Source organism: Anolis sagrei, chromosome 6, assembly GCF_037176765.1.
Source record: "Anolis sagrei isolate rAnoSag1 chromosome 6, rAnoSag1.mat, whole genome shotgun sequence".
Taxonomy (NCBI): domain Eukaryota; kingdom Metazoa; phylum Chordata; class Lepidosauria; order Squamata; family Dactyloidae; genus Anolis; species Anolis sagrei.
In genome coordinates this window covers 353,211-372,056 of record NC_090026.1, presented here as the reverse complement: position 1 = coordinate 372,056, position 18,846 = coordinate 353,211, and the positions used below count along the sequence as shown (strand labels likewise).

Genomic DNA, 18,846 nt, shown 5'->3' with positions numbered 1-18,846 from the left:
AAGGAGCTGGGCATGTTTAGCCTGAAGAAGAGAAGGCTGAGAGGAGATATGATGAGGGCCATGTATAAATATGTGAGAGGAAGCCACAGGAAGGAGGAAGAGGGAGCAAGCTTGTTCTCTGCTTCCTTGGAGACTAGGATGTGAAACAATGGCTTCAAACTACAAGAAAGGAGATTCCACCTGAACACGAGGAAGAGCTTCCTGACTATGAGAGCCGTTCAGCAGTGGAACTCTCTGCCCTGGAGTGTGGTAGAGGCTTCTTCTTTGGAGGCTTTTAAGCAGAGGCTGGATGGCCATCTGTCAGGGGTGATTTGAATGCAATATTCCTGCTTCTTGGCAGAATGGGGTTGGACTGGAGGATGGCCCAGGAGGTCTCTTCCCACTCTAGGATTCTATGATTCCAAGCAGTGTCTTCTGTGTGCCCAGGGGGGAGTCTCTCCTTTGGTATCAGCCATTGGTGGAGGTTCTGGGTTTGAGCCTGCCACTTTTGGACTCTCGCTTGCTGGGGTGTTCCAGCGAGTGTCTCTGCAGATCTTAGAAAACTATCAATAATAATAAATTAACAAAATACATTTAAATCAATTAACATCCCAAGAAGAATCCCCTGGCTGGCCAAGAAATTGAACCTGTGTTCGAGCTCAGAGTCAGTGCAGTGACTCCTTGGGAGAGCCGAGGGAAAGGGCCACAGGAGAAATCCACGAGTGTATGTGGGAGGGGGGGGGGGGTGTCTCCGCCCAAGCCTGCCCAGCCCCCCAGCCTTCCTCGCAGGGTTGGCAGGATAGGATGGGGGGGGGGGAGAGCGAGCCCTGCCCTGCCTTGCCCTACCTGGCGCCCTTTGTGCGTGGAGGCCAGAAGCCAAAGGTGAGGCTGACACCGTTCGCCTAGCCACGCCCCCTCCTCTCCCCTCCTCGCCTCAGGCGGCACCTGCCCCGGGGCCAAAGTGCGCGCGACGGGGCAAGGCGGGGCGGGGCGGCGGGTCCATAGGTGTGACCCTTTCCCTCCCTACTCTTCCCATCCCCGTCCCTTCATCTCGGGATCCCCAGCCAGGGACAATCTCGGCCAGGAGACCCCAACCCAGCCCACCGCCTCCCCTCCCCTGGTGTCTTCCCGTGAGGAGGGGGCTGCTCCGGAGGCCCCACCCTTGGCCAGGGAGAGAGGGAGGGAGGGGCCCCGCGCGTGCCCTGTCCTTGATCTTGCCCCTCCCTTTAGGGCCCCCTCCTCCTCCGCCTTAAGTCGTGGTGACCCCTGACCCCTCCTCGACCTGCCACTGACCGGGGGCCACGATGCCTGCGCTCCGGAAGCACCTGGAGGCCCTCAGCGTCTTCCAGTGGGTGCTCACCTTCCTCTTCTTCGGTAGGTTCGGGACTGTGTGCATGTGTGTTGCGGGGGGCAACCCCTCCTTGCCCCTCCCTTCTCCCACTCCGAAGGGGAGGGGGCTTGGCCATGGGGTCACTCTACCCCCTCACACCTTGACCTGCCTTTTCTCCTTCGCCCCGCAGGTCTGTTCTTCTCGGCGCTGCTCCTCTTCCTGCTCTTCACCTCCTTCTGGCCCGTCTCCGTCCTCTACTTCGCCTGGTGGGTCGCGGACTGGGACACCCCCCAAAGAGGCACGTGCACAGCGACGCCCCCTCCCTCCCTCACTCCTACCTCTCCCTCCCACTCCCCATCCCCTTCCCCTCCCCTCCAAAGACGACCCCACTTTCGCTCTGGATCGCCCCCTCCCTCCACTTTCATTACCGCAACAAACAGCCACAGAAGGGCCAAACCGCCCCCCAACAAAGCGCTTATTTATTTGCTTATTGGCCTCCGTTTAACTGAGACTAAATGGGCATCTGTTAGGAGGCCTTTGATGGTGTATTCCCATATAGCATCTCTTGATGACTGGGCATCTGTAAGGAGTGCTTGGATGGTACATTCCTGCATAGCTGAAGGGTTGGACTGGTGGTTTCTTCCAATTCTAGGATTCTATGGCTCATCTCTCAGGACAGCTCAGGCCTGGGCCAACTTGGGCCCTCCCTCCAGGTGTTTTGGACTTCAACTCCCACAATTCCTTACAACTTAATCCTATACATAGAGATTCAAACTTGGGCCAACTTCTGCTTTCCCTCCAGGTGTTTTGGACTCCAACTCCTACCATTCCTAACAACCTACCTGGCTGGAGGAAAGGCAGGATTTAGCCCATGCCTGAATCTCTATGTATAGGCTTAGGTTGTAAGAAATTGTGGGAGTTGAAGTCCAAAACACCTGGAGAGAGGCCCCAAATTGGACTGGGCGGGCCTGGAGGTTTCTTCCAGTTCTAGGATTCTATGGCTTACCTCTCAGGAAAGCTCAGGTCTGGGCCAACTTGGTGTTTTGGACTTCAACTCCCACAATTCCTTACGACCTAAGCCTATACATAGAGATTCGGGCATGGGCCAACTTGGGCCTTCCCTCCAGGTGTTTTGGACTTCAACTCCCACCATTCCCAACAGCCTACCTCCAGCCTGCCTCTTTTGTGGCACTGTTCACCCAGCAGGGTGGTTTGATCAAATAAACCTGATGAACAATCTTCTTATGTTCAGTATGTGATTGAATAATGACCCTGGAGGTTTGGGCTACTTGGCAATAGAGCAGGCATGGGCCAACTTGGGCCTTCCCTCCAGGTGTTTTGGACTCCAACTCCAACCATTCCTAACAGCCTACCAGGTGGAAGAAAGGCAGAAGTTGGCCCATGCGTGAATCTCTATGTATAGAATTAGGTTGCAAGGAATTGTGGGAGTTGAAGTCCAAAACACCTGGAGGGAGGGCCCAAGTTGACCCAGGCCTGAGCTATCCTGAGAGATAAGCCATAGAATCCAAGAACTGGAAGAAACCACCAGGGCCGCCCAGTCCAACTTGGGGCCTCCTTCCAGGTGTTTTGGACTTCAACTCCCACAATTTCTTACAACCTAAGCCTATACATAGAGATTCTGGCATGGACCAACTTTTGCCTTCCCTCCAGGTGTTTTGGACTTCAACTCCCACCATTCCTACCAGCCGGTAGGAGTTGGGAGTCCAAAACACCTGGAGGGAGGGCAGAAGTTGGCCCATGCCTGCTCTATTACCAAATGGCCCAAAACTCTCCAGGGTCATTATTTATTTGTCGTGTCAGGGCAACCTGTCAACTGTATTACAAAACAGACAAAACACAACGTTTGCAAGCTTGGTAGTTGATTAGACTTATCTCCCTCTACGTCCCACCCCGAACTCTGAGATCATCTGGGGAGGCCCTGCTCTCGACCCCACCACTCTCACAAGTGAGGTTGGTGGGGACAAGGAGCAGGGCTTTCTCAGTGGTGGCTCCACACCTGTGGAACTCACTCCTGGGGGAAATCAGGGCAGCACCATCCCTCCTCGCATTCAGGAGGAGGGTGAAGACGTGGTTATGGGACCAGGCCTTTGGGCACTCCGGCAATTAAATCAGACCATCAGGCGAGTAAGACCAACAGGATTGATGAAGTGGAACAGGAAACTAGATCTATGAGTTAGCGAACGCTGACCAGGTAAAAGGAGAAATTGGGTTTGTATTGGTTTTTATTGATTTTATTGATTTTATGTTAATAATGTATGAATTTTTGTTAACTGTGTTCTGATGTAATTTTGTGTATTTTGTGTATGATTGTTTTATGATGCAGGCATCGAATTGTGCCTTTGCTTTTGTAAGCCGCCCTGAGTCCCCCTCCAGGGTGAGAAGGGCGGGGTATAAGAACCCCAAATAAATAAATAAATAATGAATAAATAGATGTCCTTTGAGCAGTATCTGTCCCCTTGGAATGCCTCTGGTGTTGCTGCAAGGAGGTCCTCCCTTGTGCATCATGTGGCAGGGCTCAGGTGTCATTGCAGCAGGTGGTCAGTGGTTTGCTCTTCTCCGCACTCGCATGTCGTGGATTCCCCTTTGTGGCCCCATTTCTTGAGGTTGGCTCTGCATCTCGTGGTGCCAGAGCGCAGTCTGTTCAGTGCCTTCCAAGTTGCCCAGTCTTCTGTATGCCCAGGGGGGAGTCTCTCATCTGGTATCAGATTCTGGGTTTGAGCCTGCCACTTTTGGACTCTTGCTTGCTGGGGTGTTTCAGCGAGTGTCTCTGTACATCTTAGAAAACTATTTCTAGATGTAAGTCATTGACGTGCTGGCTGAGACCCAAACAGGGGATGAGCTGGAGATGTCACTGCCAGGGTCATGATTCAATCAGACACTGAAGGCACGGAGATTGTTCAACAGGTTTATTTGATCAAACCACCCTGCTGGGTGAACAGTGCCACAAAAGAGGCAGGCTGAGGGTAGGCAGTTGGGAATGGTGGGAGTTGAAGTCCAAATCACTTTGGGGAGGGGGAAGGCCGAAGTTGGCCCAGGCCTGGGATGTCTTATCACGATGTGAAGAACAGGTGCAGACTCAAAACAAGTGTAGTGCTTGTGCCCAAACAGAAGGGATGCGGCCCTCCCTCTGCCCATGCCTGGGTGCTTCAGAGTGAGGCGGGCTCAGAGAGGAAATGGGTGGGGGGCTCCTCACAACACACAGACAGTCAGACGGCCCCTCCTCCCTCCCGGTGACGGGCTCCTCTCTTTGATTGACAGGCGGCCGTCCGAGCGACTGGATGCGGCGCTGGAGGGTCTGGGAGCTGCACAGGGACTACTTCCCCATCAAGGTGTGTGTGTGGGGGGGGGGGGGGGGGAGGGTTTGGTTTGGTTTGATGGGGATGGTCTCCGCCTCCAGCCCCGAGGCAGTGAGTTCCGCAGGTGAGCTCGTCTATTTATGTATTGTATTATTTATTTATTGTTTACTGATTATTATTTATTTGATGCTGATGATGGTGGTGATTGCTGGGCAGCTGGTGAAGACGGCGGAGCTGCCCCCCTCGCGAAACTTCGTGCTGGGCGCCCACCCGCACGGGATCATCTGCGCAGGCGCCTTCTCGGCCTTCTGCACGGAGGCCACGGGCTTCTCGCGCCTCTTCCCGGGGCTCCGCCCACACCTGGCGCTCCTGGCCGGACTCTTCCACCTGCCCGTCTACCGCGAGTACATGATGAGCTCCGGTGAGCAGAGGGAGGCAGGGAGGGCGCATGCGCGGGAAGGGAAGGGAGCGAAAGAGGCAGGGAGGAAGGAAGGAAGGAAGGAAGGAAGGAAGGAAGGAAGGAAGGAAGGAAGGAAGGAAGGAAGGAAGGAGAGATAAAAAGAAAAAGAAAGAGGAGAAAAGGGAAGGAAGGGAGGGAGGATAGAAGGAAGAAGAGAAGGGAAGAGGAAAAAGAAAGAGAAGGGGAGGAGAAAAAGGAAGGAAAGATGGATAAAAGGAAAGAAAAGAGGAAGGAAGGAAGGAAGGAAGGAAGGAAGGAAGGAAGGAAGGAGGAATAAGAAGAAACAGAGGAGGGCGAAAAAGTGGGAAGGAAAGAAGAAGAAAAGGAATGAGGGGTAAAGGGAAAAAGAAAGTAGGAGAAAAGGAAGGAAGAAGGAAAGAAGAAAAAAAGAGGGATAAGAGGAAAAAGAAAGAAAAGAGGAGGAGAAAAAGGAAGGGAGGGAGGAAAGAGGGAAGAAGAGAAGGGGAGGAGAAAAAGAAAGGAAGGAAGGGGAGATAAAAAAGAAAAAGAAAGAGGAGGAGAAAAGGGAAGGGAGGGAGGGAGGATAGAAGGAAGGAAGACGAGAAGGGAAGAGGGATGAGAGGAAAAAGAAAGAAGGGGAGGAGAAAAAGGAAAGAAAAGAGGAGAAAAGGGAGGGAAGGAGGAAGGAAGGAAGGAAAGAGGGATAAGAGGAAAAAGAGGAGCGTGAAAAAGTGGGAAGGAAATAAGAAGAGAAGGAAAGAGGGATAAAAGAAAAAGAAAAGAGGTGAAAAGAAAAAGGAAGGAAAGAGAGAAAAAGGAAAAGGAAAGAGTAGAAGAAAAAAGAAGGGAGGGAGGAAAGAGGGAAGAAGAGAAGGGGAGGAAAAAAGGAAGGAAGGAAAGAAGAGAAGGAGGGAAAAAAGGAGAAAGAGAAGAGGAGGATGAGAAAAGGGAGGGAAGAAAGGAAGGAAGAAGGGAAGAAAGAGTGATAAAGGAAAAAGAAAGGAGGAGGAAGAGGAAGGAAGGAAGAGAGGGAGAAAGGAAAGAAGGAAGGAAAGAAGGATAAAAGGAAAAAGAAAGAAAGGAGGAGGAAAAGGAAGGAAGAGAGGGACAGAAGAAAGAAAGAAGGAAGGAAGGAAGGAAGGAAAGAGGGATAAAAGAAAGAGAAGGGGAGGCGGGGGAAAAAAGCAAGGGAGGGCCAGTTCCTCCCTTGTAGTGGTGTCTCCGGGGGTGGTGGGTGGGGGTCAGTAGGCCGTTTGGGGGTGGGGGAGGGGGTGGGCGCCAAAGATGGCCCCGCCCCCTCAAAGCCCTCTGTGGGGAGAAGAAGAGACCCTCGCCCCCTCCCCTCCCTCCCCCCCCCCAATGACGCCCCCCCTCCCTCCCTCCCTCCTGCTTGTTTCAGGGATGATCCCGGTGAGCAAGGCGTCGCTGGACTTCGTGCTGCGGGGGGGCCCCGGGCAGGCGGTGGCCATCGTGGTGGGCGGGGCCTCGGAGTCGCTGGAGGGGGCGCCGGGGGAGCACCGCGTCCGTCTCCGCGGGAGGAGGGGCTTCGTGCGCCTGGCGCTGCAGCACGGGTGGGTGGGTGGGTGCGCGGGGGGGGGGGCTGGGTGGGAGGGATGGACCCCCCCCCCTTTGAAGGGTCGGGCGGGGGGGGGGGCGAGAGCCAGGACCCCCCTGACCCCCCTCTCATTCCTGATCTGGATCTTGGCAGGGCCGACCTGGTGCCGGTGTACTGCTTCGGGGAGAACGACATCTTCCGGCAGGCGCGCTTCCGGGAAGGCAGCCTGGCCCGGCGCCTCCAAGTCCGCTTCAAGCAGCTCACGGGCTTCGCGCCCTGTCTCTTCGCCGGGAGGGGCCTCCTCTGCCCCCGCCTCCCCGGCATCCTCCCCCTCAACGCCCCCCTCACCGTCGTCGGTAAGGAAGGAAGGAAGGAAGGAAGGAGGAGCATAGGAAGAAGGAAGGAAGGAAAGAAGGAAGGAAGGAAGGAGAATAGGAAGAAGGAAGGAAGGAAAGAAGGAAAGGAGGAAAGAAGGAAGAAAGGGAGCGGGGAAAGAGCATTAGGGAAGGAAGGAAGGAAGGAGGGAGAGAAGAGAAAGGAGGAAGGGAAGGAGGAAAAGGATAGAAGGAAGGAGGGAAGGAAGGAGAACAGTACGGAAAAAAGGAAGGAGGATAGAGGAAAGAAAGGAGGGAAGGAAGTGGGGAGGAAGTGAGGAGAGCATGAGGGAAGGAAGAAAGCAGGGAAGAAAAAAATAAGAAGAGAAGAAAGGAAAGAAGGAAGGAGGGAGGGACGAAGGAAGGAGAGAAGAAAGGAGGGAGGGACGAAGGAAGGAGACAAGTAAGGGGGAAGGAAAATAGAGGAAAAGAAGAAGGGAAGGAAGAAAAGAAGGATAGAAGGAAAGAAGGAAGAAAGGAAGGGAGAAAAAGAGGATTAGGGAAGGAAGGAAGGAAGAAGAAAGGAGGGAGAGAAGAGAAGGGAGGAAGGGAAGGGAAGGGGGAAAGGAGGGAGGATAGAAGGAAGGAGGGAAGGAAGAAAAGAAGGACAGAAGGAAAAGAGGAAGGGAGGTCGGAAGGACGGGAGGAAAAAGAGCATTAAGGAAGTAAGGAGGGAAGAAGAAAGGAAGGAGAGAAAAGAAGGGAGGGAGGGAAGGGGGAAAGGAAGGGAAGGAGGAAGAAAGGAGAGACAGAAGGAGGAAGGAAAACAGGAAAAGAAGGAGGGAAGGAAGAAAAAAAGGACAGAAGGGAGGGAGGGAGGGAGGGAGGGAAGGAAGAAGAAGAGCTTTAGGGAAGGAAGGAAGGAAGGAAGGAAGGAAGGAAGGAAGAGAAAACGGGAAAGAAGGAAGAAAGGAGGAAAGAAGAAAGGGGAGATGAAAAGAGAAGGGAGGAAGGAAAGCATTAAGCAAGCAAGGAAGAAGGGAATGAAGAAGGGGAGGAAGATGGAGAAAAGGAAGGAGGGAGGTTTGTGACCACAAAAACAACAGCGTTTCTGGGTTAGAGCAACTCCTTGCAAAGTCAGGACCACACAACCGGATTATATGGCAGTGTGGACCCTATAATAACCCAGTTCGAAGCAGAGATGGCAGATCACCTGCCTTGATGTTCTGGGTGAAGCGGCTGCGTGGAAGGGCCCTCGGTGGGTTACAGTCCTCTCAATGCCGTGCAATGTGCAACCCGTACCCCCCGCCCCAATTAATGCCTGTCTCCCTCCCTCTCCCCCCCCCCGCCCCCTCTTTAGTGGGGAAGCCGATCCCGGTCCCGCGGCGCCCGGACCCCTCGGAGGAGGAGGTGTCGGAGTTCCACGCGCGTTACGTGGCGGCGCTGCAGGAGCTCTTCGAGGCCCACAAGGGCAGCTGCGGACTCGCCCCCTCGGACCACCTCGCCATCGACTGACGCGCCCCCACTCGCCCACCCGGAGCGGAGAAGAGCAGAGCAGGGGAGCCCCCCTCCCCCACGGCCCCTCGGAGGACCCTCCTTTCTCCCCACGCTTTAATAAAGTGGCCACACGCCTCACGCCACGCGCCCCCTCGCGCTCTCTCTCCCGCATCCTTGGGGAAGGGGGGGTCCTTGGGGCTTCCTTGGAGGCGTTTAAAAGGGGGCTGGATGGCCACCTGTCGGGAAAGCTTTGAGGCTGCTTTCCCTGCATAATGGCAATCTGGGTTGGACTGGATGGCCTTTGGGAGTCTCTTCCAACTCTAGGATTCCATTGTCATATTATTATTATTATTATTATTATTATTATTATTATTATTATTATTATTAGGTTCTTGTAGGTTTTTTCGGGCTATAGGGCCATGTTCTAGAGGCATTCCCGCCTGACGTTTCGCCTGCATCTATGGCAAGCATCCTCAGAGGTAGTGAGGTCCTCACTACCTCTGAGGATGCTTGCCATAGATGCAGGCGAAACGTCAGGAGAGAATGCCTCTAGAACATGGCCATAGAGCCCGAAAAAACCTACAAGAACCCAGTGATTCCGGCCATGAAAGCCTTCGACAATACATTATTATTATTATTATTATTATTATTATTATTAATCAGAAGCTGGCTGGCTATCTTTCAGGAAGGCTTTGATTGTGCTTTCCCTGCATAATGGCAATCGGGGTTGGACTGGATGGCCTTTGGGAGTCTCTTCCAACTCTAGGATTCTATGGTATTATTATTATTATTATTATTATTATTATTATTAAACGGGCTTTGATTGTGCTTTTTCTGCATAAAGGCAGACTGGGGTTGGACTGGATGACCTTTGGGGGATGGATATATATATATATATATATATATATATATATATATATATATATATATCCCCCAAAGGATATATATATATCCTGTGTGTGTGTGCCTCACTTCCAATAGATCTCTGAAGTAGCCATGAGGCACAGGTGGAGGCGAAACGTCAGGAGAGAGTGCTGCTGGCACATATTGGCCACACATCCCGGAAAACTCACAGCGACCCAGCCTTGCCCTTGTTTGCGGCTTGACAGCACGAGCCAAGAGTGCCCCATATTCATATCTCATAGGGTGGGACATGCGGTCGCGGTGGGTTTGTCTTGCCGCCCCCCCCCCTTAAAAAATCAACAATACCCCTCTTGCCCTCCCTCCCTTCCTTCCTTCCTTCCTTCCTTCCTCCCTCCCTTCCTTCCTTCCTTCCTTCCTTCCTTCCCTCCTTCCTTTCCGTCGCTGGCTTTTCGGGCTGCAAAAGGAGAAGAGCCCCCCCGCCCCATCCGTGAAGGGGGCCGGAAAAGCGTGGTTGGGGGGGTGGGGGGGGGGTGGGGTTGTGGTGAGGCACCGCTGGGATTCGAACCCAGGATCTCCTGTTTACTAGACAGGCGCTTTAACCATCTAAGCCACGGCGCCGCCGCACGGAAGCCCTTCCGGCGGACGGGGCTCATCGGGGAAGGCCGGCCAGGAAGACCCGGAATGGACTCCGGAAGGGAAGGGAAGGCAGAAAGAGGAGGGAGGGAGGGAGGAAGGAAAGGGAAAAAAAGGAAAGGAAAGGAAAGGAAAGAGGAAAGAGGAGAGGAGAGAGAGGAGAGAAAAGAGGAAAAAGGAAAGGAAAGGAGAGGGAGGAAAAGTGGAAGAAAAGAAGGAAGAAACAAAGGAAGGAAGGAATAAAACAAAGAAGTAAATGCAGAAGGAAAGGAGGAAGGAAGGAAGGAAGGAAGGAAGGAAGGAATAAATGCAGTAAGGAAGAAAAGAAGGAAGAAAGGAAAGAAGGGAGGAGGAAAGGAAGGAAGGAAGAAATGCAGAACGGAAGAAAAGAGGAAAGGAGAGAGAAAAAGTGGAGGAAAAGAAGGAAGAAACGAAGGAAGGAAGGAAGGAATAAAACAAAGAAGTAAATGCAGAAGGGAAGGAAGAAGGAAGGAAGGAAGAAATGCAGAAAGGAAGAAAAGAATGAAGAAAGGAAAGAAGGGAGGAGGAAAGGAAGGAAGGAAGAAATGCAGAACGGAAGAAAAGAGGAAAAGGGAGAGGGGGGAGGGAGGGTGGAAGAAAGGAAGGAAGAAATGAAGGAAGGAAGGAAAGAATAAAACAAAGAAGTAAATGCAGAAGGGAAGGAGGAAGGAAGGAAGAAATGCAGTAAGGAAGAAAAGAAGGAAGAAAGGAAAGAAGGGAGGAGGAAAGGAAGGAAGGACGAAATGCAGAAAGGAAGAAAAGAGGAAAGGGAGAGAGGGGGAGGGAGGGTGGAAGAAAGGAAGGAAGAAATGAATGCAAGGAGGAAGGAAGGAAGAAGAGAAGGAAATAAGGAAAGAAGAACCAAAGGAAAGAAGGAAGGAAGGAAAGAAGGAAGGAAGGAAGAAATGCAGTAAGGAAGAAAAGAAGGAAGAAAGGAAAAAAGGGAGGAAAGGAAGGAAGAAATGCAGAAAGGAAGGAAGGAAGAGAGAGGGGGGAGGGGGGAAGAAAGGAAGGAAGAAATGTATGCAGGGAGGAAGGAAGGAAAAAGGGAAGGATATAAGGAAAGAAGAACCGAAGGAAGGAAAGAAGGAATAAAAGTAAGAAGTAAATGCAGAAAGGAAGGAAGGAAGGAAGGAAGGAAAAGGAGAGAGAGGGGGAGGGGAAAAGGAAGGAAGAAATGAATGAATGCAGGAAGGAAGGAAGAAACGCAGAAAGGAAGACATGCAGAAAGGAAAGAAGAAAGGAGGGAGGGAAGGAAAGAAGAAACGAAGAAAGAAAGAAATCCAGGAAGGAAGAAAAGAAGGAAGAAAAAGGAAGAAGTAAATGCAGAAAAAAAGGAAGAAATACAGAAAGAAAGAAAAGAAGGAAGGAAAAGGAGAGAGTGGGGGGAGGGTGGAAGAAAGGAAAGAAGAAATGAATGCAGGCAGGAAGGAGGGAAGGAAGGAAGAAAGAAATGCAGAAAGGAAAGAAGGAAGGAAGGAATGAAAGAAGGAATTTAGAAAGAAAGAAACCAGAAAGGAGGGAAGGAAGGAAGGAAAGGAAGAAGCAAATGCAGAAAGAAAGGAAGAAATGAAGGAAGGAAGGAAGAAATGCAGAAAGGAAAGAAGGAAGGAAGGAATGAAAGAAGGAATTTAGAAAGAAAGAAACCAGAAAGGAGGGAAGGAAGGAAGGAAGGAAAGGAAGAAGCAAATGCAGAAAGAAAGGAAGAAATGAAGGAAGGAAGGAAGGAAGGAAGGAAGGAAGGAAGAAATGCAGAAAGGAAGAAAAGAAAGACGGAAGGAATACAGCAAAGAGGGAAGGAGGGGGAAGCCGGGTAATGGCCTGGATTTCCGGAAGCGGGAGAAGGGGGGGGGGTTCCTCAAGGGAGGGGTCCCTTCCGGGGGGCTCCCCCCTCTTTTTCCCTCCCCTTCCATTTAGACAGGAGCGCCTCCAACCCCGCCCTTCCCACCCCTCCCCACTGGCGCGAGAGAGAGTCCAATAGCCCCTCCCCACTGGTGAAGCCCCCCCTCCCCCCCACTCTCCCGAGAGCCACGCGTGTCCCCATGTGGCCCCTTTCCTTTCTGGGCCAGGCACCCAGTGGGCTTAATTCCGGGCCGCTGCCTGATTTTAATGAGGGGCCGCCCCCCCCCCCCTCGCTCCCAAAACCAGGCCACACGCGGGGATTCAATGGGACTTTTGTCACGCAGCCCCTCTCCCCTCCTCTCCCCCTTTATTCTGCTAATGAAGCCCACCCACGGAGCCCCCTCCCAGCAGGTCCATCTAGAGCAGGCATGGGCCAACTTCGGCCCTCCCTCCAGGGGTTTTGGACTCCAACTCCCACCATTCCTAGCAGCCTACCGGCTGCTAGGAATGATGGGAGTTGGAGTCCAAAACCCCTGGAGGGAGGGCCGAAGTTGGCCCATGCCCTGCTCTGTAGGGTGTCAGGCAGGTCAAGGTGTGGCTTCCCTCTGTTTACATCAGTGTTGTTTACATCTCTATTGTGTTTACATCTCTATGGAGCAAAAGGGTCATGTCCGGTATGAGTTTGTGGGGGTCTCCCCTGGCAAAAGAGGCCCCCCACCTACCCACTCCCTCTCTTGGAAGGGGAAGGGGAGGCCTGTTGTCTCCGTGACCCCGACGTGATTCGAACACGCAGCCTTCTGATCTGGAGTCAGACGCGCTACCGTTGCGCCACGAGGTCCGCCCGGCCAGGCCCTGCCCGGACATGGTCATCCAGGAACAAGGGCCGAGCTTGCCGGCCTTCCTGGGGAGGGGACGGAGAGGGGAGGGGACGGGGAGGGCCTTCAGACCCCCAGGGAAATGAGGATGGGGGAGAGGGGCGCCCAAGGGACCCCCCCACATAACAACAACAACAACAGAGCTGACTACGAAGCAGAAGTAGCCAAACCATCTGCAGAAACAATGGGCAACAGAGAGTAAACAATCAGGCACATCAATTCACTCTCAACAAGAGATTCCCCCCAGGCGCTTCCAGGCCATTGAATGCAAATCAGGCCTTCAGACCCCCAGGGAAACGGGGATGGGGGGGGGGAGGGGCGCACAAGGGACCCCCTACATAACAACAACAACAAGGTATTGTCGAAGGCTTTCATGGCCGGAATCACTGGGTTGTTGTAGGTTTTTTCGGGCTCTATGGCCATGTTCTAGAGGCATTCTCTCCTGACGTTTCGCCTGCATCTATGGCAAGCATCCTCAGAGGTAGTGAGGTCTGTTGGAACTAGGAAAAAGGGTTTATATATCTGTGGAATAATGACCAGGGTGGGACAAAGGACTCTTGCCTGCTGGAGCTAGGTGGGAATGTTTCACCTTGATTAGCATTTGATTGCCTGGCAGTGCCTGGAGCAATCTTTTGTTGAGAGGTGATTAAATGTCCTTGCTGTAGGTTTTTCCGGGCTATATGGCCACGTTCTAGAGGCATTCTCTCCTGACGTTTCGCCTGCATCTATGGCAAGCATCCCCAGAGGTAGTGAGGTCTGTTGGAACTAAGAAAATAGGTTTATTATATATCTGTGGAATAATGACCAGGGTGGGACAAAGGACTCTTGTCTGCTGGAGCTAGGTGGGAATGTTTCACCTTGATTAGCATTTGATTGCCTGGCAGTGCCTGGAGCAATCTTTTGTTGAGAGGTGATTAGATGTCCTTGTTTGTTTCCTCTCTGGGTTGTTGTAGGTTTTTCTGAGCTATAGGGCCATGTTCTAGAAGCATTCTCTCCTGACGTTTCGCCTGCATCTATGGCAAGCATCCCCAGAGGTAGTGAGGTCTCTTGGAAGAAGGAAAATGGGTTTATATATCTGTGGAATGATGACCAGGGTGGGACAAAGGACTCTTGCCTGCTGGAGCTAGGGGGGAATGTTTCAACTGACCACCTTGATTAGCATATAATGGCCTGGCAGTGCCTGGAGCAAACTTTTGTTGAGAGGTGATTAGATGTCCTTTGTTGTAGGTTTTTTCGGGCTATGTGGCCAGGGCCTGGAGGCATTCTCTCCTGACGTTTCGCCTGCATTGTCTGCTGGAGCTAGGTGGGAATGGGTTGTTGTAGGTTTTCTCAGGCTATATGGCCATGTTCTAGAGGCATTCTCTCCTGACATTTCGCCTGCATTTATGGCAAGCATCCTCAGAGGTAGTGAGGTCTGTTGGAACTAGGAAAAAGGGTTTATATCTCTGTGGAATGATGACCAGGGTGGGACAAAGAACTCTTGTCTGCTGGAGCTAGCTGTGAATGTTCCAACTGACCACCTTGATTAGCATTTAATGGCTTGGAAGTGCCTGGGGGAATCTTTTGTTGAGAGGTGATTATTGTTGTTGTTACAGAGAGTAAACAATCAGGCACATCAATTCACTCTCAACAAGAGATTCCCCCCAGGTGCTTCCAGGCCATTGAATGCAAATCAAGGTGATCAGCTGAAACATTACCCTGGTCATTCCACAGATATATAAACCCATGTTGCAATTCGCAAGCTTGAATCGCATTGAGTAGCCATGAAGTTTGCAAAGTCAATCAGTGAGGGTCTCTGCATAGAGGTAGTCTGCCTGTTCGTGCTTGGAGGCACCCTCTGTGGAATAATGTCCTGGGTGGGAGAAAGAACCCTTTGTCTGTTTGAAGCAAGTGTGAATGCTGCAATTGGCAAGCTTGAATCGCATTGAGTAGCTATGAAGTGTGCAAAGTCAATCAGTGAGGGTCTCTGCATAGAGGTAGCCTGCCTGCTCTTGCCTGGAGACACCCTCTGTGGAATAATGTCCTGGGTGGGAGAAAGAAACCTTTGTCTGTTTGAAGCAAGTGTGAATGCTGCAATTGGCAAAAGCTTGATAACCATTGAGTAGGCATGAAGTTTGCAAAGTCAATCAGTGAGGGTCTCTGCATAGAGGTAGCCTGCCTGCTCTTGCCTGGAGGCACCCTCTGTGGAATAATGTCCTGGGTGGGAGAAAGAACCCTTTGTCTGTTTGAAGCACGTGTGAATGCTGCAATTGGCAAGCTTGATTACCATTGAGTACGCATGAAGCTTGCAAAGTCAATAAGTGAGGGTCTCTGCATAAAGGGAACCTGGCCTCTGTTGCCTGGAGGCACCCTCTGTTTGGAAGTTGTTAACCGGAACTCGAATATTTATTTATTTATTTCTATTCCGCCTTTCCCAAGCCCGAAGGCGACTCCAGGCGGCTCACAAATTGGCAGCAATTTGATGCTATCACAATCCACAACATAGAGATCGCCTGGCTGTTGTTGCCTGGAGGCACCCTCTGTTTGGGAGGTGTTAACTGGCACTTGGTTGAAAGAGCACGAAAGGCCCTGCAGACTGATTCAGCCAGAGAAGTCAGCCATAGCAGAGCACATGACGAACCAACCTGGACACAGGATATCATTGTTTGAGAACAGAAAGGCTGGGCCACTCTGGCAACCACCACGTCAGACTACACAGAGGAGCCATTGAAATCCACAAGAAGCACATGGACGCATGCAACAGAAAAGGAGGAAACCATGAACATGAATGAACAAAATCTAGTGAAGAGTATTAAAGAAGCACCAGAATCAAGGCAGCAAATGGGGAATTCCAGGCAGAAAACAATCAAATTGCCATTTTACACCTTCCAAACAAAGGATGCCTCCAGGCAACAGCAGCCAGGCTACCTCTGCAAATACCTTCACTGATTCACTTTGTAGCTTCATGACTACTCAATGCTAATCAACCTTTTATTATATTTTATTATATTATAATTATATTATATTATAATTATATTATAATTATAATATATTATATAGTTATATAAATGCTGTAAACAAACAAATATTATATTATATTATATTAATTATATTATATTTATATTTATATTATAGCAAAGGTAAAGGTTTTGCCTTGACATTAAGTCCAGTCGTGTCTTACTCTGGGGGGTGGTGCTCATCTCCATTTTTAAGCAGAAGAGCCGGCATTGTCCATAGACACCTCAAAGGTCATGTGGCCAGCATGACTGCATGGAACGCCATAACCTTCCCGCTGGAGCGGTACCTATTGATTTACTTACATTTGCATGTTTTCAAACTGCTAGGTTGGCAGAAGCTGGGGCTAACATGGGAAGCTCTCGCTGCTCCTCGGATTTGAACTTGCGACCTTTTGGTCAACAACTTTAGCAGCTCAGCGGTTTAACCCACTGCACCACCAGTATTATATTATTGTATTATCATTAACCATATATTTTTATTAACCATATATATTATTATATAATCATTAACCATATATATTATTATATTATTATTAACCAAATATTATATTATCATTAATCATATATATTATCACCATCATTATTATTTTATTATATTATTGTTATTATTACCATATTATATTATATTTTAATTATATGGATTTATCAAAAACAAGTCATGCCAGACTCATCTGATCTCTTTTTTCGATAGAGTTACAAGCTGGACAGATGTGGGGAATGATGCCGTGGATGGAGCGTACCTGGATTTCGGGAAGGCCTTCTTCGACAAGGTCCCCCATGACCTTCTGGCAAGGAAACGAGTCCAAGGTGGGCGAGGCAAAACTACGGTGAGGTGGATCTGGAATTGGTTAAGTGGACGAACACAGAGGGTGATTCTCCCCAATGCTTCCTCTTCATCTTGGAAAGAAGTGACGAGCGGAGGGCCATCAGGAGGGTTCCGTCCTGGGCCCGGTCCTGTTCAGGATCTTCATTCATAACTTAGATGAAGGGTTGGAAGGCAGGATCATCAAGTTTGCAGACGACACCAAATTGGGAGGGAGAGCCAATAGTCCAGAGGACAGGAGCAGGACTCAAAGGGATCTTGACAGATTAGAGAGATGAAGGGCCAAAGCTAACACAATGAAGTTCAACAGGGACAAATGCAAGAGACTCCACTTAGGCAGGAAAAACGAAATGCAAAGAGACAGAATGGGGGACAAGGCCTGGCTCGAGAGCAGTACGTGTGAAAAAGATCTTGGAGTCCTCGTGGACAACAAGTTAAACATGAGCCAACAATGTGATGTGGCGGCAAAAAAAGCCAATGGGATTTTGGCCTGCATCAATAGGAGCCTAGTGTCTAGATCTAGGGAAGTAATGCTACCCCTCTATTCTGCTTTGGTTAGACCACATCTGGAATATTGTGTCCAATTCTGGGCACCACAATTCAAGAGAGAGATTGACAAGCTGGAATGTGTCCAGAGGAGAGCGACCAAAATGATAAAAGGTATGGAGAACAAGCCCTATGAGGAGCGGCTTAAGGAGCTGGGCATGTTTAGCCTGAAGAAGAGAAGGCTGAGAGGGGATATGATAGCCATGTGTAAATATGTGAGAGGAAGCCACAGGGAGGAGGGAGCAAGCTTGTTTTCTGCTTCCATGGAGATCAGGACAAGGAACAATGGCTTCAAACTACAAGAGAAGAGATTCCATCTGAACACGAGGAAGAACTTCCTGACTGTGAGAGATGTTCATCAGTGGAACTCTCTGCCCCGGAGTGTGGTGGAGGCTCCTTCTTTGGAAGCTTTGAAACAGAGGCTGGATGACCATCTGTCAGGGGTGATTTGAATGCAATATTCCTGCTTCTTGGCAGAATGGGGATGGACTGGATGGCCCAGGAGGTCTCTTCCAACTCTAGGATTCTATAATTCTATGATTATATTATTGTACAATATTATATTATATTAATTGAGAATCCATTGAAATCCACAAGAAGCAGGTGGGCAATTTCAACAGAAAGGAGGAAACCATGATAATGAACACAATGTGGCTCCCAGTATTAGAAAACACCAAAATCCAGATGGTAAATAATGAACACCACTCAGAAACAGGGGAAGGCCAGACAGCAAACAACCAAGTGCCAGTGAACACCTTCCAAGCAGAGGACGCCTCCAGGCAGCAACAGCCAGGCTTCCCGGATACTGAATACTATTCAAGCTTGCTCGTGGCAACATTTACACTTGCTGCAAACACCCTGGACATTATATATACTCCACTTGCTACAGTGCCAGCAGAACCTCTGAGGATGCCATGACCCACAGATGCAGGCGAAACATCAGGAGAGAATGCTGCTGGAACATATTGGCCCTGCAGCCCGGAAACCTCACAGCAACCCAGTGATTCCGGTCATGAAAGTCTCCAAGTGTATGTTTGTATGATTTGAACCCATTTCCCACTTCATCCTGTGCTGAAAAGCAATGTTTGCACTTCCTTTTCCAAATAACATCAATTCCCTTGAAATGAGCAAATTCTCTGACTCAACATTCCCAAATTTCCAAATGGCTTTGTTGTTCCAGAAGTCTGGGACTGATGGCTCTGGCCTCTGAAATAACTCGTACCATTGCTTAACTTGTTAACACTTTTCGCTTAATGTTACTTTTGTGTTCCTCTTTAAACTCTTTGAAACTTATAAATCACAAATATATATATATATATATATATATATATATATATATATATTCACTGTTCAGAATTAATTTTGTCAAACTCTTGGCAATTTCTTCATCAGGCCTTTTTTTGAGTTGGTAGAGACATTTAGATTCCTGGGTGAGGGCGAACAAATTGAATTTTTTCCCCTATTTATCGTGTCAGGAGCAACCAGACATTTGTATTACATTTTTAACAAAACAAACCAACCGACAAACAAAACACAAAGTTTGTGAGTTTGGTAGTTGATTAAATGTCCTCTGACCAGTCTCTGGCCCCTTGGAGTGCTTCTGGTGTTGCCGCAAGAAGGTCCTTCATTGTGCCTCATGTGGCAGGACTCAGGGTGCATTGCAGCAGGTGGTCAGTGGTTTGCTCTTCTCCACACTCGCATGTCGTGGACTCCACTTTGTGGCCCCATTTCTTGAGGTTGGCTCTGCATCTCGTGGTGCCAGAGCGCAGTCTGTTCAGTGCCTTCCAAGTCGCCCAGTCTTCTGTGTGCCCAGGAGGGAGTCTCTCATTTGAG

At 50.1% G+C, this 18,846-nt stretch overlaps 1 protein-coding gene and 2 non-coding genes across 3 annotated transcripts; 1 reads left to right on the top strand and 2 right to left on the bottom strand.

Annotated features, from left to right (window-relative positions):
• Window positions 1–1,157: 1,157 nt before the first annotated feature.
• On the top strand, window positions 1,158–8,551 carry MOGAT3 (monoacylglycerol O-acyltransferase 3). Its single transcript, XM_060779773.2, has 7 exons — window positions 1,158–1,353; window positions 1,500–1,607; window positions 4,589–4,659; window positions 4,843–5,047; window positions 6,447–6,618; window positions 6,756–6,958; window positions 8,277–8,551. The coding sequence occupies exons 1-7, from the start codon at window positions 1,284–1,286 to the stop codon at window positions 8,429–8,431; spliced, it is 984 nt and encodes a 327-aa protein (XP_060635756.2). The 5' UTR covers window positions 1,158–1,283; the 3' UTR covers window positions 8,432–8,551.
• A 1,270-nt stretch (window positions 8,552–9,821) lies between these two features.
• TRNAT-AGU (transfer RNA threonine (anticodon AGU)) lies at window positions 9,822–9,895 on the bottom strand. Its single transcript has one exon. It is a non-coding gene; the product is annotated as a tRNA-Thr (tRNA).
• Window positions 9,896–12,539: 2,644 nt separating this feature from the next.
• On the bottom strand, window positions 12,540–12,611 carry TRNAW-CCA (transfer RNA tryptophan (anticodon CCA)). Its single transcript has one exon. It is a non-coding gene; the product is annotated as a tRNA-Trp (tRNA).
• Between the last annotated feature and the right edge of the window lie 6,235 nt (window positions 12,612–18,846).